At 38.9% G+C, this 25,591-nt stretch overlaps 2 protein-coding genes, 1 long non-coding RNA gene and 1 pseudogene across 6 annotated transcripts; 3 read left to right on the top strand and 1 right to left on the bottom strand.

Moving 5' to 3' along the window:
- LOC104701313 lies at positions 4,529 to 6,842 on the top strand. Of its 3 annotated transcripts, none has more exons than XM_010416960.1 (2): positions 4,529 to 4,620; positions 4,717 to 6,842. In XM_010416960.1, exon 2 carries the CDS (start codon positions 5,021 to 5,023, stop codon positions 6,092 to 6,094), a length of 1,074 nt encoding a protein of 357 aa, XP_010415262.1. In that variant the 5' UTR covers positions 4,529 to 4,620; positions 4,717 to 5,020; the 3' UTR covers positions 6,095 to 6,842. The 3 variants fall into 3 exon arrangements, 1 of the variants encoding a protein (XP_010415262.1); XR_753801.2 differs by lacking the exon at positions 4,529 to 4,620 and having other exon boundaries at positions 4,639 to 6,432; positions 6,557 to 6,842; XR_753800.2 differs by lacking the exon at positions 4,529 to 4,620 and having other exon boundaries at positions 4,639 to 6,432; positions 6,503 to 6,842.
- Positions 8,499 to 9,153, top strand: LOC109125639. The gene is made up of 2 exons (XR_002032744.1): positions 8,499 to 8,742; positions 8,848 to 9,153. It is a non-coding gene; the product is annotated as an uncharacterized LOC109125639 (long non-coding RNA).
- LOC104701311 (LOB domain-containing protein 40-like) lies at positions 14,030 to 15,576 on the bottom strand. 2 transcript variants are annotated; one of them, XM_010416959.2, is made up of 3 exons: positions 15,195 to 15,576; positions 14,701 to 15,016; positions 14,030 to 14,445 (listed from the first exon to the last, which is right to left on the bottom strand). In XM_010416959.2, exons 1-3 carry the CDS (start codon positions 15,382 to 15,384, stop codon positions 14,205 to 14,207), a joined length of 747 nt encoding a protein of 248 aa, XP_010415261.1. In that variant the 5' UTR covers positions 15,385 to 15,576; the 3' UTR covers positions 14,030 to 14,204. The 2 variants fall into 2 exon arrangements, with proteins under 2 accessions (XP_010415261.1, XP_019083213.1); XM_019227668.1 differs by having other exon boundaries at positions 14,030 to 14,372; positions 14,670 to 15,016; positions 15,195 to 15,574.
- On the top strand, positions 24,737 to 25,578 carry LOC104701310 (annotated as a pseudogene).

The following is a 25,591-nucleotide window of genomic DNA, read 5'->3' as shown; positions in this document are numbered from 1 at the left end:
GCGGAGGCAGATCCGTTGGAGGTGTTAGGGGTCGCGGAGGCAGATCCACTGGAGGTGTTAGGTTTACAATTGTGCGAGTACAAGGGAACCCAGTTCTGCCGCAGTTAATCAGGCTTCCGATGGTGGGACTTCATGCGGAGGTCGAAGTGGTGTCGGAACGTCGTCTCACTCCTCGAATCCATCAGGCTCTCAGTCCGTGACTAATTCAAATAGAACTATGACATCCCAGTTTCCGCCGAGGACACAACATTCGCCTCCTGCTTCTCAACCACCGGGGGTTGCTTCTCCACCACTGTGGGTTGCTTCTCCACCACCGCGGTTTGGTTCTCAACCACCGCGTCTTGCTCCTCAACCACCGCCTCCTGTTCCTCCACTCATACAATAACAACCAGACCTAAACATGGAAGAGGATTACGAAGAAGAAAACCCTAATCCCAATCCTGCCGAAGAAGAAAACCCTATCCCTAATCCAGCCGAACAAGACTACCAAGATTTGTTAGATGCTATGCTAGCTCTTCCAGGCCGACAACATCTCCCAGTTCTGTCTGTCGATCCCATCCCAGGCGTTGAGACTCTATGGTAATTTCTCTTTGCTCTTAGTGTTAGGTTGATTGTTTGGTAGGTTGAGATTGATTGTTTTTTTTGAGATTGAAATTGTTTGTTTTGTTGATTAAGTTGAGATTGAGATTGAGATTGAGATTGTTTGTTTTGTTTTGAGATTGAGCTTGAGATTGTTCTCTTTGCTCTTAGTGGTAGGTTGAGATTGATTGTTTTGTTGATTAAGTTAGAGGTTGTGTTTGATTGTTTGGTTAAGAATAATTGTGTTAATTTGTATTGGTCAAGACTGATTGTGGTTAAGAGTGATTGTGTTTGTTTTGTGACAGGTTTAACAGACACAAAGGAAAAATTTCTCGGGTGATTTCTGGATTATTTAGAAGGAAATTTGATGGTCCTTACTACAGCTGGAAGGTTACTCCTAGACCCATTCAAGAGAGATATTTCAGGACATTTGCAGTAATGTCTTATAGCTTTCAAAGTTTTATTATCTGTCATAACTGACTTATTATCATCACTAACTTAACTCAATTGTAATATGTAGCGGAAGTTCTATTGGGATACTGGGATTACGGAGCTTGTTAGAGAGGGGTTCTTAAATATAGCCAAGAAACAAATGAAAGGCATTGCTAGTCAAGCTAAAAGCAGGGGTAAACAACCTGTTTGGATCACCAGTGCAGAACTGTGGGCTGAGATGTGTGATCATTGGAACGAACCTGATGTAATGGAGAGGAGCTCAAATGCCTCACAGTGTAGAATCTCCGATCGTGGTGGTCTTGGAGTCGACAAACACCTTGCCGGTCAGAAATCATATGTGCAAGTTCATCAAGAAATGGTAATTTAAAATTGCTTCCATGATTTTAACACCCTAAACACATTGCTTCCATGATTATAACACCCTAAACACCTTGTTTCCATGATTTTAACATTTCACAATTTCTTTGTAGGAAGAAGAATTGGGCTGTCCGGTATCATTTGCCAAAGTGTTCATGAAGACACATACTCGAGCTGACGGATCGTTTGTTGATCAAAAAGCTAAACAAGTAGTTGAGACTTATGAGAAAACATTAGAGGAGAGACTGTGTGAAGTGGACGATGATGGTCCAGAAAATTCAGGGAATTCTTCTGAACGTTCAACTCATCGTACTCTCAGCATTGATGAAAAGAATGATATCTTTCTTAAGGTAACTCCTTAGTTTCTTTATTTTGATGAGTGTGTATGATTATTCTTAATGATAACTTTCTTTATTTTGATGAAAAGAATGAGTATTTTCCTTTCTTAATCCATATTTTAGTTTTCTTAATCCGCATGGTTTCTTTATTTGCTGAGCATTTTGATTTCTTAAGACTTGTTTCTAGCCTTGATGTTTTTCTTTGTTTTAGTGTACTCAAACAGATGAGAAGGGAAACCTTTTTGGTCTTGGATCTCTTGTTGANGAAGGAAAACCTTTTTGGTCTTGGATCTCTTGTTGAGACACTTAGGAAAGGGAAAAGGAAGGAAAGCTATGCAGAATCTTCTCCACCATCACTTCTCGAGCTTCATGAACAACTTCGCAAGAAAATAGCTCATCTAGATGCTGAGAATGCCCGACGTGAGAAGGAGCATCAAGAGCTTCTCATCTACGTGAAAGAGAAAGATCCAGCATATGATACTATTATTGCTTCCTTGCGACCAAGAGTACCAGCAACAACACCAACAACCACACCTGAAGACATCATACCACCAGCCACCGTGTCAGGTACTCACCAGCCACCGCCTTAGACACAACACCAGCCACCACATCCCCTTTCTCCACTTACTCCAAGTTCTAAACATTGTGTTTTCTAAAAAAAACATGAATTGCTTGTTTGAGACTTTTTACTTGTTTTTGCTTTAGGATGATCTTTTTGGTAAATACAATGATTATGCTAATCTTTATGTTTATTGAATGATTATGATATCTTTTGTGGTAATTTGGTTTTCAATTTTAATTTATTGTGATTCATTCCAAATTTGATAGATAAACAGGTTTATTATATGCTAAAATATCACCAAATTGCGACCAAATTTATTTCTATGAAATTATTGGACTAGTGGCAAACTGGTTACTAATAAACGAGGACTATTTTGCGACGACAAAGGAGTCTGAAAATGGTCACACAATTTAATCACTAACTTGCGACTGACTTGTAACTACTTTTACGACCGAAACTTCCTAATATAAATAGTCTGTAAAGAGTCGCTTATTAGCGACTATATAAGGGGATTCATAATTCCGTCGTAAAATTGCGACCATTTTGAGACACCTAAATTTTGCGACCATTTTTTAGCGACTATCTGAAATAGTCGCGTAGTAGTCGCAAAGTAGGTTTTTGCGACGATTTTTGGAGTCGCTAAACGCTTGTTTTCTTGTAGTGCCCATCAATAAGGTCTGATCGTCACCGTTACAATACCACCAACCCAAACCCGAATTGAGGTCTGACGCTATCCAGGAATCATCTATCTTACAACGGGAAACTGAACCTTGTGGAACCCACAGATCCACGGGTGCCGAGGAACCTAAGGTACCCGAGGAATCTGCAACTTGAATTTGTGCCTCCTCCCATAACTTTTTATCACATAAAGCTGGTTAACAATATCAATAGGCTCTAATTACGTACCTTGAAATTCTTTTTTATTTTTTATATTTCCATAGCGACTGTAAAATCCATGGTAGTTTATGATAATTATCCAGTTCGCCAGAATGAGAAAACCACCCTGAAAAGATGAAATCCAAACTTCAATACAGTGACTCATAGGGAAACCCCTCTGTTAAAACTGAATTCAGAACCATATCCCAAGTTTGACGCGAGCGAAGACACTCAAACAGAGCATGATTAATCGTCTCAATCGCGGAATCACATCTTTTGCACCAATTATCACATTGAACACCGCGGGGAACTAAACGGTCCATCACAAGGAGAGTACCATATGCAATTTGCCAAAAGAAATACTTAATTTTGGGTGCAACGCGAAGATTCCATGCATTGGCTTTTAAGACTGTACAAGTTGGACCAAATACTACATCGTTAACCATTTCTCGTGCAATCCCATACCCTGGTTTAACCGAATACTTATCAATTCTTGTATAGTGTCGTACCAACCGATCAGGCTTGTAAGACTTACTTATAGCCAAGCTAAGAATAATCTGAACGTCTTCAGGATCCATAATTTTTCTGAAGGATTGGCAAATGCCACTTATTAGTGACCAGATCAACCATAAGATTAGGGTGCAGGATCCTCTCCCTCCCATTCTTAGGTCGTGGGTGGTGATCAGGGATCCAAGGGTCTCTCCAAACCAAAATAGTTACCTGGAGCCTACCATCCATTGTGCACCTTGTTCGACTAAACCTTTTGTCAAAATATACTTCTCCAGCCAAACGATGGAGACGTAGGCTTTTGGCTAACAAAGTATGAATATTCCTAAAATACCGACCCTTCAGTACTGGAGCAAATAAGGAGTTCGGGTATTGAATTAACCGCCAATACTGTTTAGCTAGCATTGGATCGTTGAATATATCTAAATCTCGGAAATCCAACCCTCCGTCACACGTTATTTCACAGTTTTCCCCAAACAATCATATCTAAGTCTTGATCGTTATCTTTAGAACTCCACCAAAAATTAGAAATAGCGCTTGTAAGTTTAGAAGTCAAATACTGAGGAAGTTTAAAGCAAGACATAACATAGGTTGGGAAAACGAGAGCAACTGATTTAATTAATATCTCTTTCCCACATTTCGTCAAATACTTTGTTGACCAACCATTCACCTTGTCATTGACATAACTAAAAAGTTTATTCGTTGAACCCTCAAGCCTTTCAGGTATACCTAGCTAGGAGCCCATATTTTCTTCTTTAGAAATACCAATCATAATTTTTAACTGCTTCCGAGGCTGGTTTGGTATTTTCTTCCCAAAAAGAATAAATGATTTTGAAATACTACGTATGAATAATTGTGCACTTGCAAATTTTTATGTGGTTTCTAAAGTAAAATCTTGAGTGAAAAAAACTAAACATGTCAATGGCGACGATATCTCCACAACACCACGTACGTAATAGTAATTTTGTAGCTATTTTCTTCCAACTCTCTCTCTCTCTCTCTCTCTCTCTATACCTTTAACTCGTCATCTTTGTCTATGGTTAGGTTGTGATCGGTTAGTGGCAGCTCGCATAGCCCAGAGTTTGACTTGGCTAAGGCTGTTGTTTTCCGACCTTTCTTTGGTTGAAACCGGTTTATGTTGTCATTTTTGCTTTTTTTATTGGAAGAGAATCGATGGAAATCTCAAGAAAACGAACGTTGGAGGTCAGCATCTTCGAAGATGAAAACGAATTTGCTGAAGTTCCTCTCTCTGTAAGAAGGCAAATTGACGATCTTCTCAGCCCACCTCCGGCGTCTCTCACGGCGTCGGAACCCCTTCCTTCCTTTAATCACAGGCCCTCCCCTCCTCATGGGGAAGATAAAACCTAAGAAAGCAAAAAAGAAGTCTTCAGGAGTCTCTTCGCCGTCAGGATCTGTTTCTCCGGTCTCCTCCTCCTCAAATGAAAAGGGACAACAACTCCCCGAGCCGTCTGTCTCTAAATCCCCGCTAAAGATCGCCTCAGCCGTGGTTAATGTCTCCGGCTCAGCCGAAAATTCCCATGTTTCGCTAGATCTGGGTGTAAAACCTGCGTCTCCGACCACAGTGTCTCGGATTAAATCTATTCAGTCTTGCGATGCCTCAGCTACCGTCCTGGCGACCAGCTCAGTCATTGCTCAGACGAAAGTTCCTAGCTTAAATCTAGGTCTGAATGCCTCAGCTACTGTTCACAAGGTTAGCTCAGCCAACACAGAACTAGTAACAGTTGACTCTTGCAATGAAGTCGCCACCAAAGTCGGTGAGGCTTGCCATGAACATGTCCCCCAGCTTCCGGCTACCAATAAAGCTGATGCAGTGATCTCTAATTCCACGACACAGAGAACAGTGTCTCCGCCATCAACACAGCCCGCCGAGAGCAACGAATGGGTAGGCTTATTCAAAAGCAATACAAAGAGGTTATCCAAGAAAGGGGAAGCTTTTATCCTGCCTTCAGGTGAAGCCTGTGTGAAGATACCAAACTCAATTATTGAGAAAAACATGAAGTCGTGGGAGTCCTTCATTATTGGCCAATTCTATGCAGACCCTCCTCCACAAGCGCTAATACACCCTATTCTTAACGGTATTTGGAGTCCTAAGTTCAAAGATATCGCTGTTTCAAAATTGGATGGCAATGCTTTCCTTTTTCGCATCCCAAACTCCCAGACTCGTCGCCGTGTTGTTAATCAAAGGCTTTGGCAAGTTGAAGGACAAACCATGTTTGTGGGAGATTGGGAACCAGGTACGGTCCCAGTTAAACCTGAGTTAACCTCTGCTCCAATTTGGCTGGAACTGAGAGATGTACCATTGCAATTTTTCCACGAGGACGGCCTCGAACTTATTGTAGGTCTGGTCGGAGATCCCAATTTCTTCACCCTGCCACAGCAAACAAAACAAATCTGGAAGTAGCTAAAGTGTTTACCATAATAGATCCTCGCAAGCCTCTCCCAGAAGCAGTAAATGTTCAGTTTGACACTGGTGATATAGCTCGTGTCAGAGTATCAAGCCCGTGGATGCCTCCTATATGCTCCCATTGTAGATCAGCTCCGGTTACCTGTAAAAGTTGCAACTCCACAAGCCATTCCTCTGTGTCTTGCCCAAGATTAAAAGGAAACGGCAGCAGGAAACCACTAAAAGGCAAAGGTTTGGATCAAGCAAAGGCTATATGCACCCCATCTAGTGAGGTCCAAGAGAAGGTTACTCACCGGAAAACCCCCACTACTGACAAGGTCGACAAGGTACAGAAGGTAAAGAAGCACCCCTCCTCTACTTTGAAACCTACAGTTTTCTTATCAAAGGACAAACACCTGTTACTAGGTGAATCCAGCAAGTCAGCTGCTACTAAAACTTTGGCAAATGCTGGTGAGACAGAAAAGGATGGCCCGTCTGAAGCAGAGCCTGATTCTTCTGATACACTTTCTAGTGAGGACGAGGCAAATGTCGACTATATCTCAGAAGATGAACACGAGTTCGTGGAGGTAGTTTCTAAGAGAGATCGAAGAAGCTACAGGGGCATTGGTCCCAAATCTCATTAATTTTTTTTCTATGTCTATGTCGAATGACATTTTTTGTTGGAATGTCCGCGGATTCAATAAGCAATCCCATAGAAGTGGATTTAAACGGTGGTATGGGTTAAGTAAACCCCTTTTTGGTAGTATTGTCGAGACTCATGTCAAGCAACCGAAGTTAGCAAAATTTGTAAATGAATTGCTTCCTAGTTGGCACTTTGCAGACAACTATGCCTACTCGGAGCTTTGTAACATATGTGTCCTTTGGCACCCTAGTGTGAAGGTAGTGATACTTTTTAAATCCCTGCAAATGGTCACATGTGAAGTTCAATTCCCAGATAAACCCATCTGGTTTATCGTTTCTTTTGTTTATGCTGTAAATGATCCCGCCTCCAGAAACCTGCTATGGAATGAGATCGTGGACCTAGCCTCTAATACCAGTGTTCAAGGCAAAGCATGGGCAGTTCTAGGTGATTTCAATCAAATCCTTTTGGCGTCAGAACACTCTACCAGACAAAACCAGAACATGGATCGGCAAATGCGGCAGTTTTACGACTCTATCTTGGAAGCTTCTTTATCTGATCTAAATTACAGAGGTTGTTCTTTCACTTGGTGGAACAAAAGGAAATCTGACCCTGTGGCTAAGAAGATTGACAGGATTTTGGTCAATGATGAATGGCATGATCTCTTCCCTTAATCCATGGGTTTCTTTGGGGCTCCTCAGTTCTCAGACCACTCCCCTTGTGTCATTTCTCTAAACTCTGCTCTTCCGAAGAGGAAAAAGCCTTTCATGTTCTCTAACTTCCTTCTACAGAGCCCTGAGTTTATTCACATGATCTCTAACAGCTGGTTTTCTATAACTGCAGTGGGTTCCGAGATGTTTAGGGTTTCAGCAAAACTCAGTGCCCTGAAAAAGTTCATCAGGGATTTTAGTAAGCAGAATTTTTCTGATTTGGAGAAGAGAGTGCAAGAGGCTTTTGTGGAGATGTCAGATTCGCAAGTAAGAATGCTGTCCAATCCGTCAGCGGTCAATGCGGAACAAGAGATGCAGGCCACTCAAAAATGGGAGATGTTATCAAGGGCCGAGGAGAGTTTCTTCCGTCAAAGATCGAGTGTTACTTGGCTAAGAGAAGGTGATCAAAATACTGCATACTTTCATAGAATGACTAAGCGTAGGCAGGCTGCAAATCATATACACCATCTAGCTGACGACACCGGAAATATCATAGATTCTCAACAAGGCATTCAAAGTCATTGTGTTGAGTACTACAAGGAACTCCTAGGCAGCGATGTGACACAGCCTCTATTTATGTAGGAGGACATCTCAACCTTACTGAACTTTCAGTGTTCTGCTCACCAAGTATCCCAACTTGATAAGGAGTTTTCTAGCGATGGAAACCTTTGTTTGATTTCAAGTTTTTATTAGTAATTTTTTCTTCATTTCTCCTAATCTATAATCCCCTTGTTATGATTTCACAAAGATCAAGCTTTTTCCTTTGTGTGATCATGATTAGGAGTGAGTAGATCTTGTAGGACTTTGGGCTTGGTAGATTAGGGGGATAGATGGTTGATCTTTGCTGTCTAGGGGTTTATGTATCTGTTGCTGGGCAATCGACAATAACCGATCAAACCGAACAGATCAAACCGAGACATTCGGTTTTCGGCAGTGAATGAGAGAAGAGAAGTAAACCGATCGGTACAATTATTGTAGGAATTCGGATTTCGGTTTTCTCGATTCGGTATTTGATTACCAATCGGTTTATTTGGTTATGAGGAACATCATATAAAAACTTAAAACCCTAGATATAATTCATTACATCCATCCAAGAAAAAAAACATCTCGCCTCCTTCCACTCTCTTCTCCTTTACGATCTGCATTCTTCTTCTCCTTCCTCTTTTTCTAGACTCTACTACACCTTGGTCTTCTTAGTTCTCGTCTTTCTACTCATATTCCCTTTGTTTATTTTTTTCTTTTAAATCGAAGCTTTAATCCATAATTAACAATGGCACCCTCAACTTGATCTACCTTCAATGACCTTACAGCGTGAGGTTTGTGTTTGGATTTGATTATTGGTCTTGCATACTTTTTCGTTGTCTAGATCTTAGACGTCATGATTAATATTGACTGATTTAGTTGTTTCTTTCTTGTTTTAGTGAAAATGATAGAAACAGACTCATAAACCTCGTTCAATGCAACCTCACTTAAAGGTGAAATAGGGCTGTCGGCGTACGCCGTTGCTGTCACCGTTACCATCACAGCTAGCCACAGCCACAACCGCTCATGAGAACTGATATATTGTATTTGTAATGGGTTTTTAGTGGATTTCAATTTTTAATATGTAAACCGAAATAGAAACCGAATAAATCAAAGAAAAAAAATTTCGGTTCAATTTCGGAATATAAATTTTAGTCAATAACCGACACGAATAAACCGACTTTTGAACCGACCCGAACCGAATTTTATTTCTGGTCTATTCGGTGGGACATTTTAAAAACTGAATTTTCCTTAAACCGAACAACCCGATCCGAATAACCCGGTTAAACCAAAAACCCAGGAGTAGATAATATTGCTAGATAGCCTTGATCAAGCTTGAATCTAGATATTAGGATTTCCATATCTTGAAGATGTTTGTTGAAATTCCTGAACCACATCCTATTCAAGAGTTTTGCATTCCTAGTCAATGGAAATTGATGATTAGGATAATTAGTGGTATTTAGACTTGTTTATAATGCATGTTTATCTTGTGGTTATCTTTGGAAATTGTTGATTATTATTTGATTAGCATAGAATCTCTATCATGGAAATGAATTGATTTGCATAAGTGTTCTTAGTCTTAGGATTGTTCTTGATTGTTGCTTAGACATAGAATTGATTAGCTATCCCCAAGTCATTAACCTTGTCCAAGGTTCTCTTGTTTCATCTTCATTTTAAAACTGTTCTTAGTTGTGCATTTGTTCTCTTTGAGTTTGAATTGTTTGTTTCCTTATTTAAAGCTGCTTTTTAGTTAGTTGTTACTCAAAACCCGAATCTTTGTTTAAGTTTAGATTAAGCTTTATTTTGTATTTTTAGTGTGTGCGTCTTTGCAAATTTGTGGAGTACAATTGTTAACAATATAACTTATATTTTCAAGTTATATATAATTATATAACAAATATCACATTTGAAATTCGAAAAAAAAAAAAATGTTGCCATCAAGCAACCTTTTTTTTAACGCTGGATTCATAAATTAACCAAAGAGTTTGAAAACAAGGAATAAACAAAGAGAAAACAGAGAAGAAATAAAGTCATAATCCTGAAGAAAGAGCAATCCATAACAGGCAAGACCTCAACCTCCATCACGTTTGTCACGCTCAATCAAGTTGTGTAACCATGCCGGACCACCCAAAGCCAAATATGAAGTGAATTGTCCATCCCGTGTAACACTCGAAGCAATATCCCTAGCCAAACCTATGGCTTTCGGTGAGGAGAGCTTAAAGGAAACCTCCTTCATCACCCGTACTACTCTAGTGATTCTTGACACTTCTGACCGATACTTTGGCCAATCCTGCGGTGTTTGAAGAACTGTTATTGCCGCTTGACAATTAGCCCATACCTCACAGCTGGGTATATTGAGATCACACAAGCTTTGGAGACACCAGCCAATACCATTTAACTCTGCAGATATCCTGTTGATTCGAGGCAAAAAAGCATCCCTCGCATGATAAAGGACGTCACCATTATGATTGCGTAAGATCCATGCTCCACCACAGAAGTAAGAATCATTCAACCATCAAGAGTGAACATTACATTTTAATACGCCTGGCCTCGGTTTAAGCCATCTTGGAGACTCCTTTACCCTTATACGATCAACCAGAGCAATTGCCTCATTTGTGAGTTGCTGTTTTTAAGCCATTCCTCTGAGTCTGCTAATGTTGCTGCAATAAGGATATGTGGATCCTGAACCGTCTGAGATAGAGCTGTTGCGATTTTAAGCGGTCAGTAATGTAGTTCAGAAGATATCTCTTATAACCACTAAAGCACTCTGGTAGTCCCAGGTAAGTTCCAGCTCCACCCTCTTGCTCAGTACTAGTAAATAATCTTAGTAAGTGTCGCATATAGGGATCAATCCTCTTCCCAAACGTGATCGAAGACTTTTAGAAGTTGATCTCCTGTCCTGACGTGTCTCCATACAGCTTTAAGCATTTCAGAAACTCAGAACACTCCGACAGAGAAGCTTGGCATAGAAATTAGCTATCATCAGCAAAAAAGCAGATGTGGGATTGATGGACAAGCAGAGGTAAGTTTCATCCCTGTTACCCTTCCATCCACTTCTGCCTTATTCATGATATGTACCAGAGCTTCTACACAGAGAATAAACAAGAACGGTGCTAGAGGATCTCCCTGTCTCAGGCCTCTCTCAGGCTTGATATAACCATAAGGTGCTCCATTAAGGAGAACTGAATAAGAGATAGAGCTGTTGCAACTCATCACCCATTGGACCCATTTGACTTTAAAACCAAGACGTATAAGCAATTCTTCCAAGAAGCTCCACTCCACATGGAGTGCATGTATCATCTCATGAGCAAGCAAGATATTGTCAGATATCAATCGGCCAGAAACAAAGGCTCCTTGAGTATCCGAGACAATAGTCGGTAAAAACACCTTGAGACGATTACAAAGAAATTTAGAGACGATCTTATGCAAAATGGAACACAAGCTTATCAGACGCAGGTCAGTCATCTTCGAAGGATTAGGTTTCTTAGGGATTAAGCAAATTTGTTTGAAGTTCCACTCTGCAGGTAATGCTCCAGAATTGAAAAAATTTTGCACCTCTTCAATCACCTGAGGACCAACTGTATCCCAATACATCTGATAGAAGTGGCCTGACATGCCATCCGCTCCTGGTGTACTGTCCCCTCTAATACTAAAACTGCAGTCTTGATTTCATCACCTGTCACCGGTCGTGTTAGTGCAGTATTCATCTGTTCAGTAACTCTCGGCAGCATACTATCCAAAGCCTCTGTAATATTGGTCGGATTAGAGCTAGCAAATAGTGTCTGAAAGTATTCCACTGCAACCTCTCCTTTCGAACCTTTTGTAAACTGTTCAACCCCATTTCGATCCAATAATGAGAGAATCATGTTCTGCACCTTCCTCCTCTGTACACTCCCATGAAAAAAACCTAGTGTTCCGGTCTCCTTCACGCACCCATTTCTCCTTACTAAGCTTCTTCCAGTACAGTTCTTCCTCTCTGTAAGCTTCAACTAGATCCCAACGAAGGTTCTGCATTAAATAGAGGTCCGGATGCAACTTGGTTCCTTCCGCATCCAACTGACACTGCAGCAAGGTGATACGCTCTTTAGAGTTCTGGTTAGTATCGTTCTTCCACTTTGAAATCACTCTTCTGCAGTCTGCAATCCTGCTCATTAGGGACGTCTGGCCCATCATGTCCCCATGTGACCAGCCCGTTTTAACAACGTTATCAAAATCCGGCTTCGCTACCCATCGTTTATTAAAAAGGAACCAACCTCGCTTAGCCATGTTTTCATTCACAAATCGTATCAAAAGTGGTCGATGATCATACCTGATGCGCTCCAAATACTCAGTTTGCTCGTGGAAACAAGTGAAACCAAGCTGCATTACCCAATGCTCTGTCCAAGCAACATTGTATCCACATTTTATGTCGTTCTCCAGCCCAGGAGAACTTATTGCCAATACTAGGGACCTCCCGTAGACGAAAATCATCAATCATTCTTCGAAAAGGAAAGAAGGAAGATTCTGCCCGTGATGGTCCACCTAGTTTTTCTGTGTTATCCCTGATTTCATTCAGATCCCCCAAAACCAACCAGGGATCATCTCTTGTAGTACTAATGCTTGTTAAAGTATCCCACACTGCTTGACGATATTGAGAAATTGGGTCTCCATAGACACAAGAGACGAAAAATTCGAGTGTACCAAGCTTCACCTTGACATCAATAGCACGATGATCCGAGCTAATGACTCCACCTCATAAGCTGCTTTCCAAAATAAGGAGAGACCTCCACTCAAGCCATTTGGATCCACCATGTGTGAATGATCATATCCCAAGGATCTTTGAACATTACTTACATACGGCCTGGAGTTTTTGGTCTCCAGGAGGAACAGAAAGTCCGGGAAATCCTGCCGTCGTATGTCCCGCAGTGTTGGAATTGTCAAGTCGCCCCCCAATCCTTGACAATTCCAGCTCATGAAACTCATTATTGCAGCAGCGGTTCCCCATTTGAAACCACCTCTTGAGTATCGCGTTTAGACATTTTAACAGAATCCGCATTCCTATTCGCAGCTTTTCGCTTCATTGCCACTCCCTCCTCTGTCTCAGTAGTAGCAACCGGGTGATTAGTGTCCAAACCTTCCTATGTTTTTTGAGCTTTACGCTTCCATTGACTTGGTCTTCTCCTCTTATTAGGTTGTTTCGCATTAATCTCGGTAGAACCAGTCTTAAAACTAGTTCGTAAACCCATAGGATCGACGAGAAAAGCAGGAGCTGAAGCACATGACGTAGCATCAGATTGATCATTATAAGACAGCTGTTGTAAAGCACTTTCAGATCTTCTTATAGGCTCAGAGCGTTCTGATGTTGGGGTTGTGACTAAGCTTGCACCTTCGAAGTTAAACACCAAATCTTTAGCCTTGTTCACGTCTGTAGTGATGACAGGAGGAGCTTCTAGCTGTAAACATGTTCGTTGACCCTCCGTATCCCCTGCCAAATCCCACACTGACTTTTAAATCATGTCAATATGTATCTGCTTCAACTTTGGATCAGCTACAGAAAGATATTGTCACATCTCATCAAGCACTTCTTTAGCAATTTTTGGTTTATCCGAAACAACATCAATACCAACATCATCATTAGTTAAAACCCCAAAATAGAGGATCATCCTTACTGATTCTCGGTATTAACCGTGGAGGAACAGTTGGTGCTGGTTTGGCTCCTCCCGTAGCAATTAGTTACCGGTTTGAGGGGTTAAAAGGACATCGTTCCTTGTCATGAGTGAGCCTGTGACATTGGTAGCAACGTTTCCTAATTCTCTCATATTTAATCCCAATTCTAATGAGCTCACCGGTTGAAAGTTGCAACTCTCAAAAGTTTTTTAAAAGTCTGATCACATCAAACAGAATACGAACCCTGACATAACCCTTAATTACTTTGCGGCTTCAATGGATCAAAAGTCACATGAGTAACCTGACCGATGTTTCTTGCAATCTCTTTAATCGTGATCCAGATTGGTAAGATCTTCAGGTAATCACAGAGATTATCTATTATCTATATTTTTTTTTGTATTTAAATCCTAGAGATTTTTGAAAATAGCAGATTTGTTAAGTTAAAACCTCTTTATCATTCCTACACATTTATGAAGAAAACAAAACAAGCAAAACAACAAAAAACAAAAGTAAAAGGAAAAAAAGAGAGAGATTCGTTAATCTCTATTTGTACATCTAAAACTCAACTACAAAACTTGTAATAAAGACCAGCTAAAACAAAAGGGACCATTCACTCACTACACACGAGTCCGAGCTCAATCTTACACGTGTCCTCATCCTCAGACGTGCCACACCTCTCCAACTTTCTTTTCTTCATCGGCACCACCACGTGACTCCCACGTGCCAAAGGCTCTAACCCCAAAGTCAGCTCAAGCCCGATCCAACTCTTTGGTTCCTCCGTCGTCGTCCCTTCCGAAGACACTGGCGACTCGTGACTAAGCGATGACTCGTGACTCTGTGACCTCACGTTTCTCTCTCCCTTGCATGCACCACGGCTCCGTCTCTTCACGTTCTCCTCCTTGCTTGACACGTGTCTTATGTCACAAAGCTTGTTGTTGTTAAAAGGATGAGCCTGACTCGTAACCGCCGCGTCACAAGCGATCGGAGTCACCGGAGAGCCTCTCATCACTGCCTCTACCGCCGCTTGACAAAGATGCCAATTTCCAGACCACAATAACCCGACTGATCCATATANCGTCGTCGTCCCTTCCGAAGACACTGGCGACTCGTGACTAAGCGATGACTCGTGACTCTGTGACCTCACGTTTCTCTCTCCCTTGCATGCACCACGGCTCCGTCTCTTCACGTTCTCCTCCTTGCTTGACACGTGTCTTATGTCACAAAGCTTTTTGTTGTTAAAAGGAGGATCCTGACTCGTAACCGCCGCGTCACAAGCGATCGGAGTCACCGGAGAGCCTCTCATCACTGCCTCTACCGCCGCTTGACAAAGATGCCAATTTCCAGACCACAATAACCCGACTGATCCATATATCGGATTCACAATCCTCCCGCATGCTTCGTACAACAATGACCTAAATATTCCTGCCAAAGAAAATAAAAATCATTAGTTGCATGCTAGGGAAATGAACAAAATATTGCGATTTTTATGACTCTTATAGTCCCAGTATTAAAAGATGTATGAGCTTCGGTCGAGAACTCATCAATGAACTATAACGAACAATAACAAGTAAAACATAACGAGAGATGTTTTAATTAGTACCAGGACGGAGGTGGTCAGGACCGGTACTGAGGAGGTTCATGAGGCCGGCACGGCCGTAGAATTTGGCTAGGAAGACGGTGGCGTTGGCTTGAGATTCAGCGGATTTGATCCATTGAAGACAAGGCCTTATGCTACAGTTGTCACTGCAGCCTTTTCGAAGAACTCGACATCCGTTACAGCTCATACGCATTTTAAAGAGAGGAAGCTACAAGAAAAAGGGTTTTTTTGTGTGTTTGGGTTTGAGGGAAAGTACAGTACGGGTCAGATCTTAAGAAGAAGGAAAGAGGTATTTAAGAAGGGAGAAGCTAATGGGTTTGGTCGGAGAGATCATAACAATTAACAAGGGACGGGGCTTTGCCGTCTTGTTTGTGTGTAATTTAGTGACGTGTAGTGTATTTTTTGCTTAAAGAATTTCATAATTTGAAAGTAATAAATATGTATAGATTTTAAAGAGAACTTATACTATAAAATCCGTAGATTTTGTTATGTAGTTTATGAATTTATGAAGTAAATGACAAGAATAAGAAATGTATTTAGGTAAGTGAAAATTTATTTAAATGGTATCAGCAAACGACAAAAAAAAAAGTAGTAAAAATTTGTACATAAATTTTTTTTGCTTTATTTTATTTTATAGTACGTCAAAAATAAACCATTTTATTTATAAGTACATTTATAAGTAATACTTTAAATCAAAATTCATAGTCATGAAATAATCATCGTAAGCTTTGTACCAAAAAGGAATTATAGTAACTTGTTAAAAAAATTGTTAACTTCTATCTTTTTTATATATGATATTACATGAACTTTGCTGTCACTAACTGGTTTTATTTTCTAAGTACTATATGCTATACTATGCTTTGAAGTTTTGTCTCCTAACTCTCATTCGTAGCGCGTGCTCGATCATCAACCAAAACCAGTCAAAGGTTTACATGCTTGTTTACATCTGTCCGGCGTTTGTTTTTATATATATATTTTTTTTAATCAAGACCGCAGTTTAATGGTTGGCAATTTAATAATGATTTGCCAAAATATTTGGAGACGGTGAGAATCTGAAAACGAAGTTACTTGAGGATAAAATAGTAAATAGAGAAAGGGGTTTGAACTTTAAAATTGGCATGCAAGCGAGAAAAAAGTGTGATGGCGGCGTGGCGGAGACATTGTGGTAACAGAGTTTGGTCGAATTGCCGCATTGTTCATTATGTAGCTCCATACATAATTGTGATTATTATTAACATTATCTAGCTCCTATCTATACTACTTACTCATCTGAGTTATCTCAACGAATCACTTTGACTAAAATCATTAGTTGCATGCTAGTAGTCTATTTTGCTTTTTTACTAAATTAATTATGTCAACGTTTATTGGTTAGATTCGGTAGTTTGATCTTTTCATTAAACCAACCGGCATTGAATAGCGATGTCTAACCTAACTTCTGTTACTTCTTTTATTAAAAAAAAAACAAATACACACAATTCAATATAGATAACTACTCCCCCCGTTTTAAAATATAAGATGTTTTAGAAAAGGTTTTTTGTTTCATAATATAGGATGTTTTCAAGTTTCTATGCAACTTTTAGATTAGTTTAGTATTTTATATTATGCAGTATTGTTTTTGATTAGTTGAACTTGTTAAAAGTAAAGACTTCTTAATCTACGTGCTTTAGTTAAAACATCATATATTTTGAAACGGAAAGAGTATAAGATTCCGAATTATAACGAAAAAGTAAAACTGAGATAGTATATAGTCACGGTTCAAATCCTAATAGATATAGCAACCTTTGTTAAAGTTCTAATTATATTTTCAACGTAATGTGAAAGAATATTTTTCTAAAGATTACACATTCAGCAACAAGTACAAAATTCAGTTTTTAATGATCTAGAAACTAAACCGGGTTCGCCTCTCTATGGGCATTACCACATATTTCGAATTATTTTTGTTCAACGTGGTTTTGATCTAATTATAATCTAAACTGTTGATCAACAAAAAAACTAACCCAATATTTAAGTTGAGTCGGCTTTACAAATTTAAATTGGGCAGTGGCAGAATTGTTCTAATTATATATTGGCCTAAACTCTTTCTGTGTTAATTAGTCGAGCGACCTTTCACATGGTTGGCCTCGTCTTATAATATAATCATATGAACAATCAACTAGCAGACGACTCTATTAGACTATATAAACTCTAAAGAAATTCATATTTTAGCATTTGATATCCTCGTATGCGAATCACCCTCCTATGAAATTTATAAGTTCTATATAAATTTATAATATCAAAAATAACTTAATTTATTGATTTAAAAAAAAACAATAACTTAAATTGTTGTAAGATGTAAACAAGAACCCTGCTGATGGTCGTATAGTTATCATCTGGAAGGACCCTGCTGATGTGAGAGTCCTGCATCAGTCAAAACAAACACTCACCTGTGAGATTAACGTAGTAAACAAGTTCAACTTTGTCTTCACAACGGTTTATGTGTCAAATATCAAGGAGGAGCGGACTAACTTTTGGGTGGAGTTAATACAAATTCAATAGTATTTCTCCTTATCCTCTTGTTCATGGCTATTAGTGGAGATTTCAACCAGATTACACACTTCGCTGAACACTCCTTTTCAGTTGTCAGCTCGCTCACCCCACCAATGACTGAATTCAAGGACTGCCTAACACATCTGGACCTTTTTGACATGCGGTTTCAGGGTCCTCTTTACATTTGGAGTAACAATCAGCCAGCTTCACCAGTAGCAAAGAAATTGGACCGTGTTCTTGTGAATGATCATTGGCTCAACTCTTTTCCGAATAGCATCACTACTTTTCTCCCTCCTTTGCCCTCAGACCATTCCCCTAGCCTTGTAAACCTGGCCTACACCCTTCCCCGTGCTGGTACCAAGCCATTCAAATTCTTTAACTACCTTGTTAAACATCCAAAGTTCCATCAGACAGTGGAGGAAGCGTGGATTCAGGCCGAAAGCTTTGTTTTCACCCTCACAGATTTTTACTGGAAGCAAAAGGCCATTAAAGGAGAACTAAAGTCACTAAATCAACATAACTTTTCAAAAATTTAAGAGAGAGAGTGTGAAACTAACCGTTTGTTACTAAATGTGCAGGTACAAGTGCTTTAGAACCCGTCTGCTTTGAACTTCCAGCTTGAAAAAGAGCTTCATGCTAAGTGTACTTTCCTCAGAGGCATTGAAGAATCCTATTTCAAACAGAAATCAAGGGTCAACTGGTTAAAGGAGGGTGACTTAAATACCTCGTACTTTCACAAAGTGTGTCAGATGAGAGCAATCTATAACACTATAAAGTCCGTTTACCTTGATTCAGGAGATATACTAACGGACCCTGTAGCTATGAGCATTCATGCCATCGCTCATTTCCAGGCTATTTTAGCACCAACTTGTATGCCACCATTCTCCCAACTCAGTACTCTAGCCTGGTTGCGATCGATAAACCCCTTTTGATGCAATGAAGTGCAGTCTTGCTCCATGCTTGCAATCCCATCAGTGACTGAGATCACCTCAGTGCTTTTTAAGCTAAACCCCAACAAGGCGCCTGGCCCTAATGGCCTAACTTCATGCTTCTACAAAGCAGCCTGGGAGTCGATTGGTGCTGAAGTTATTGCGTCACTTAGTCCTTTTTCTGCCCCTCTTTCTTACCAGCCTCGGCGAATGCTACAATACTTGCATTGGCGCCAAAAAGGCCGGGAGCTTCGAAGATCGTTGACTAGCGACCCATTTCTTGCCTGAATACTCTTTACAAAGTGATATCCAAGCTTCTCGTCAAAAGACTCAAACCTCTACTCCCAGAGCTGATCCTTCCCAACCAAACAGCCTTCGTCCAGGATCGTCATTTGTTGGAAAATACCATTCTTGCGGGTGAAATCGTAAATGGCTATCATAAGGCTCAAGGACCAAAGCGACTTGTTCTAAAGGTAGACATAGCCAAGGCTTTCGATACCCTCTCGTGGGACTTCCTTTTCACTTGCCTTCAAGGTCTGGATATCCTTGATCACTATCTACGGTGGCTTAAGGCTTGTATCTGCACTACAAATTTCATGATAGGATACAATGGATCAGTTCACGGATATTTTAAAGGTAAAAGAGCACTCAGGCAAGGTGACCCACTCTCCCCTTACTTTTTTGTGATTGCAATGAACACCCTATCTCTAATGTTGAATAAAGCAGCTGAGTCTGGGAAGATTGGGTATCATTATCATTGTGATGCGGCCAAGCTTACACACCTTTGTTTTGCTGATGATCTTCTCATCTTCCTGGATGGGTCGCTATCTTCAGTGCAAAATGTTCGGCAAGTATTGAAGGATTTCGAGGAGCTATTTGGTCTTGCAATTAGTGTCCAAAAATCATCCTTTTTTACTGGAGGAATGTCCGATACTGAAATCAACCTTATCGCCACCACTATTGGTCTTAATCATGGCTGTCTTTCTGTGAGGTATCTTGGTGTTCCCCTGTGCACAAAGAAACTCTCTCTTCAGGATTGTGAACCACTATTGCAACAGGTAAAAGGAAAAATTAATAATTGGTACACAAAGGCCTTATATTTTGCGGGTCGCTTGCTTCTTATCAACACTATCATTGCTGGTCTATCAAACTTCTGGTGCTCCATGTTTGTACTTCCAAAGGCCTGCGTTAGAAAGATAAATTTCATATGTAGTGCTTTTCTTTGTAAGGGTTCATTAGAAGGTCATCACTCTGCTAGGGTATCATGGGATAAAGTCACTAAGCCAAAGATTCAAGGAGGACTAGGAGTAAGAGATCTCACCCACTGGAATAGAGCCTGCACTATTAGGCTGATTTGGTTGCTCTTCTTTCAGTCGGGATCGGTTTGGGTAGCGTGGTTCAAGTCTCATTTTCTTCGTGGCTCACTGAACAACTTCTGGACTATGAAACCAAGGCCAAGTTACTCATGGATGGCTAACAAGTTGGTAAAAATTAGAGAGGTAGCTTATAATTGGATAAAGCTAAGAGTTGGGAATGGTCTTACCTGTAGGTTCTGGTCGGATAATTGGTCACCTTTTGGACAAATGCAACGGTTTCTCTTGAATCCTACACACTCACGATTGGGAATCCCCAGGAATGCCACTCTTTCCCAACTCTTCTCACGTGGTCGATGGGCATTGCCTCATGCTAGATCTGATGAACAAGTATCTCTTCAAGTGTACCTTACAACTGTCAACCTCACCGAGAATGAAGACACGTACAAATGGGAGATTGTCGGAGCCACTATAAAGCGTTTCTCCACTGGCCTTGTATATGATCAACTGTGAGATCACTTGCCCATTGTACCCTGGTGTAAAGTGGTATGGATCTCAGGTGGTATCCCAAAGCACTGCTTTCTCACCTGGCTTTTACTTCTCGATTGGTGCCCTACTCGAGATCGACTTCTTAACTGGGGTCTACAAACTGATCAAGACTGCCTCCTTTGTAACCTCTTCCCAGAAAGCTGTACCCATTTTTTTTACCACTGCTCTTTCACTTGGACAGTATGGTGCTCGATTGCAACCAGATGTCAAATTCACCCTCAGCAAACCTGGGACTCAACCATAAACCAGATGCAAACCCTACGAGGCCCGAAGGAACACCGTCGCTTAACTCTCCTTACCTGGCAGTGCACTTCTTACTTGATTTGAACTGAGAGGAACAATCGTCTACATCGACAGAGCTTCAAAACCACCGACCAACTCCAGCGCCTTATTGATTCCACTATCTGGAGTAGGATTGATTCCTACAGGGACTCAAATCATACTATGGCTGCCTTGATGCTTCAGCATTGGTTCTCAACATCCTAGGGTGATCAAGTGACTCTTACTATTCTATCGGCTAGATTAACCTAGAAGTCTACAATCTTTTTCTTATGTTGTTTTTGTTTATTGGGCCTAAACCATTTAAAAATACTAAAATTGGCTGGATTTTTATAATTTTTTTTAAATAGAAAGTCTTTTTACAAATAAAAATATATAAACAAGAACCTACAATCAAATGGTATATATGTGCACTAAGCACTATTTACATGCTTAAATAGACCGTGTGGATGACGACAAAAGAAAATAGACCGTATGGATAAACAAAACTGATGAGCCGATATATCATATTGCCATAAAAGTGATTGACTGGCGATAATTCATTAAAATAAAAATGCCTAGGTAGGTTGAAAAATAGATGTCTATGCAATATCATTTTTGTCGTGTTTACAATAAACAAATGAATATTACTCGATAAATATGAACAAGGAAATTAAGTTTCGAGCTAGATGTATGCAATGATATAATTCTTTATAAAGCTCATTAGAAACAGAATCCAACGTTAACTCTTCCTTTTGTTTATCAATTTATCTTTTCTCCCGAATTCTATCAAAAGTGAAGCTAGAAAAGTCCAAAACTTGGACTAAAAACAAGCCATGGATGAATGTGTAAAACAAGAACAAGGGTAGTGAACTCTTGCTGATGATACATTGAACTGAAAAAAGATAGACAAATGGAGGAGAGATAGGTGACGATGCCATGCAAAAATGTCCAAAAACATATTTTATATTAGAATAAGAGGAAAGTGCCAAAAGAAATGTAGGGTTTGGGCGTTTGGCATTCATGTGGCCGCGCGTGTGTGTATCATGTCATCATATTTGTTCGTCGTCCGTTTTAAATTTGTTGGACAAAACCCTCTTCTATCTTCCAATCACTTCCATAATTTTAGGAGGAAAAAAAACAAAACATAGGATTATTAATAGTAACAAATGAATTATAATACAAACCCAGCACCCAGGGGCTCGCCTATTCCAAGGTTTTCGGAATTTTGAGGGCTAAACCTTAGGATGAGCTTCAGTCTTTTGATTACAATATCAGAAAATTCCCATAAAAACAACCATTAAGATTTTGCAAAGACTACTACTATAAATTAACAATTTTATTTTAAAACTTTCAAAGTTTGTTTTATTGTTCGCGGGCCATGAATTTAAATGAACAAATTAATTCCACCAACACAATTCATTTTTTCTATAAATAATATTCATATTTATTATAAAAAAATTAACTAATTTTTTCTTTTTTATAATAGTTTATAAACAACTAGTAATTGATCCGCGCTATGCGCGGGAGTTATATTGTGGATTTTTTTCTGTTGTTTTGGTATTTTGTTTTTTTGGTAATGTGTTTATTAAATTTTGGGTCTGCTTAAGTTGTATGTATTTTTTAATTTGTTTTTTTTTCTTCTCTCTTATGGTTTATGTGTTAGTATTATTTACTTCTATTTTCATACGTAATAAAGATAAACCATGTTATTTATTAGTTTTGTTTTCATAGAATTAGAAGTTTAGGTCCGAAGTTCTGGTTGATGAAAATTAGTTGTTATTTGCTTTTAAATTATGTGGTTGTACCGTTTAATTATTTTCTTATGTATTTACTTACCTGTGCAAGTAGTTTGTTCTCAATAATTGTGAGTTTGGATTGGTTAGGTAGTTGGGTTTATTTGTAAAATGTATCAAAGTAACAGTTGTTAATTTTTTTGTGTTCGCTATGTGGTTTTTTTTTTTGTTTAAGCTGTTGGGCTTTGTTTTCTGTAGGCCTTAAAATCCAGTTTGTTTTTTGGGGCTTTTGTGGTTTGTTTATTGATTTGTGAATGGCTCTGGTCCGTTTTGCAGATATCTGGTCTCGTGAACGGTTAGCAGATAAGCCATTTCTCCGATGTAGAGTAGACTTTGAGCTTTGGATTTGTCTGAGTTGTTTTTTGAGAAGAACCCAACAATCTATATATACATTTTTTGTGATATTTATGAAATAAATTCTGAAGTTCATATATATTTATAAGCATACCCCTGACATTAATTATTAATTAATTTTTCATTTATTAATATTAAGTTCTATTTTTGAAAACAAGATTTTCATCCTAAATAAATTTCCAAAACAATGGAACCACTCCCTTTAAGTTTATAATTAATTTAATTAATATTAAGTTTCTAATTTTACAAAACAATATTTTCTCTATACACAAATTTCCTAAACAATCGGCGTAATCAATAAACAAATTAATTTTCGATCTTGGAGGAGGATCCGTGGCCGAGATTTTTGATCTCAACGCATTGATTTTCCCCTAAAATATATGTTCAAAATTAAATGAAATTTAAATGCTAAAATATATCATATCCCAAGAATATTTCAAAAATAAAATAGATTACACCTAATTTCTCCCCAATTAGTTGATTAATCGAATATTTTTTGCCTGGAAAGGTTTTTTTCTCAACCTAATGTTTACCCTATAAATATTATACACCTAAACCCTAATTATTTATCAACAATCAGAATTACATAACTCTTAAAAACCCCCTTAAACACTCTTTCGTTCTTGATTTTTAGATTTGTCTCTAAATCTTGGAAATCTTTATAAGAAAAAAAGATAATTATGGAGAAACAATGGAGTGATTATTATATATTTATTTTTTGTTAAAGAGCACTATCAATTTTTTGTAATATTATATCTAATAACAAATACTTCTGTTTAGTTCTAGAGAACAAAACAAATCTAGAAATTTATATTCTATCTAATAACAAAATTAATGTAATTAGGTTATTAACTTTATAAAACTTAAGAAGAAGAAAATAAATTCTAGACAAATTCTAAATTAATTGAACAAAAGTTAATTAATTGAAAATTTGTAAACTAAATAAATTAAAAATTATTATTTAAAATACAATGATTTATAATTTAGTTTCGCGGTGTACCGCGGGTGAAATCCTAGTGGTTTACAATTTTACAAACAAATAAGAGATTCATAGAATTGTTGAAATGCAAATCATTTGCTTTTGCCAATTTTTGCCGAAATCAGTAGTTAGATGCCGATCTGGATTCTTTAGTTAATTATCAGAAGTTATTGGAATTTTTATGAAGTTCCGATTTTTTTTGGCGACAGACCATATTACTCCAACATAGGTGTCACTGCGAGTGACTTTATCAACTCGATTTTGTTCCAGGTAAAGTTCGGAGTAGGAGTAAAATCTACTGCTATTATTGACTCGGATTTTTAATTAAATTTATCTTCACTTTGATTGTTCCACCGGCGCAGCAAGAGAAGTTGTATCTTACGAACATAGTTGTAGAACTAAATAATAAGGTCGGAAAATGAATTCTACTGTGAACTTAATGTTGAACGTTTTTCCTGCATCTTTCCCTTGAACTAATGGTCTGTGCATATCTGACATTCTTTCTGTTTGCTCATTATTTTGTTATTTGCACAAGCATATGATTTAATAACAAATTATTAGTGTCAGTCTCTGTTAATAACAAATCATCTCTTCTACAAACATCTATAGTTTGCCCGAAAAACAAAAAGATTAGCGATCAAAAACGTGCTCCAAAATCGAGTGGTGCAAGTGAAAAAATCTCATTTATTCTCTTAATAGTGATGGGATAAGCAATCATTTAATTTGCATCACACGAAGTTAGACACGTAAACTTATCTCCCCATATGGCACATCGTATCATCATAAGTAATAACCATAACGCAAAACAAACCTCACGCTGTTATAAATACCAACCTTTGTATATGCCACAGATAAACATTATAAATTAAAAAAATAACCATACAGAAAAAACAAAATGAAAATTCTCTTATTCTCACTTCTCTTGTTCTTGGCCGCTACGGTCTCCCACAGCCGGCCTTCAGAACCCGTTCCTAGGCTCATCGAGCTCCTCACATCAACAAACATCGTTGAGAATGAAGCCGAGTTATTAGAGAAACAACGACTCTCCATCAGCTACCCCAACAGCCGAAGTTGGCACCTTGGTGTTGAGACCTCTAACATTATAAACTTCAAGACGGTGCCCGCAAATTGCAAAGACTATGTTGAAGACTACTTGACAACTTCCCAACAGTACCGTTAAGACTCTAAAACAGTGTGCAAAGAGGCTTATTTCTACGCTAAAGGCCTTGTCCTAAAGAATGACACCTACAATGTTTGGATCTTTGACTTAGACGAGACCCTCCTCTCTAATGTTCCCTTTTACGCCAAATATGGATACGAGTATATACATATTACTATAATTAGTCCTACCACAACCATGCATAGACTGTTTTAGTTAAACTTCTTGTAGCAGTACTCATCATGTCAACATATAGTAGAGCAATACGTTTTGTTCGTTTGGTTTCTTAGAACAAAGAAGCATGAACCGGAGACGTTCAGGAAGTGGTTGGAGGCCGGAGAAGCTCCTGTCCTCCCAGAGACCTTGGATCTTTACCAAAACATCCTTGAACTCGGGATTAGCCCCGTCTTACTCACTGAACGATTCCAAGATTTGGAGGAAGTCACTCTAAAGAATCTCAAAGCTGTTGGATTCCCCTACTGGAGGCATGTCTTTTTCAAGTAAGAATAGTTAAAGTAACTTTAATCATATATACAG

The sequence above is a fragment of the Camelina sativa genome, chromosome 7 (genome assembly GCF_000633955.1).
Source record: "Camelina sativa cultivar DH55 chromosome 7, Cs, whole genome shotgun sequence".
In the NCBI taxonomy this organism is placed as follows: Eukaryota; Viridiplantae; Streptophyta; class Magnoliopsida; order Brassicales; family Brassicaceae; genus Camelina; species Camelina sativa.
This window is presented reverse-complemented; position numbering and strand designations above follow the sequence as displayed.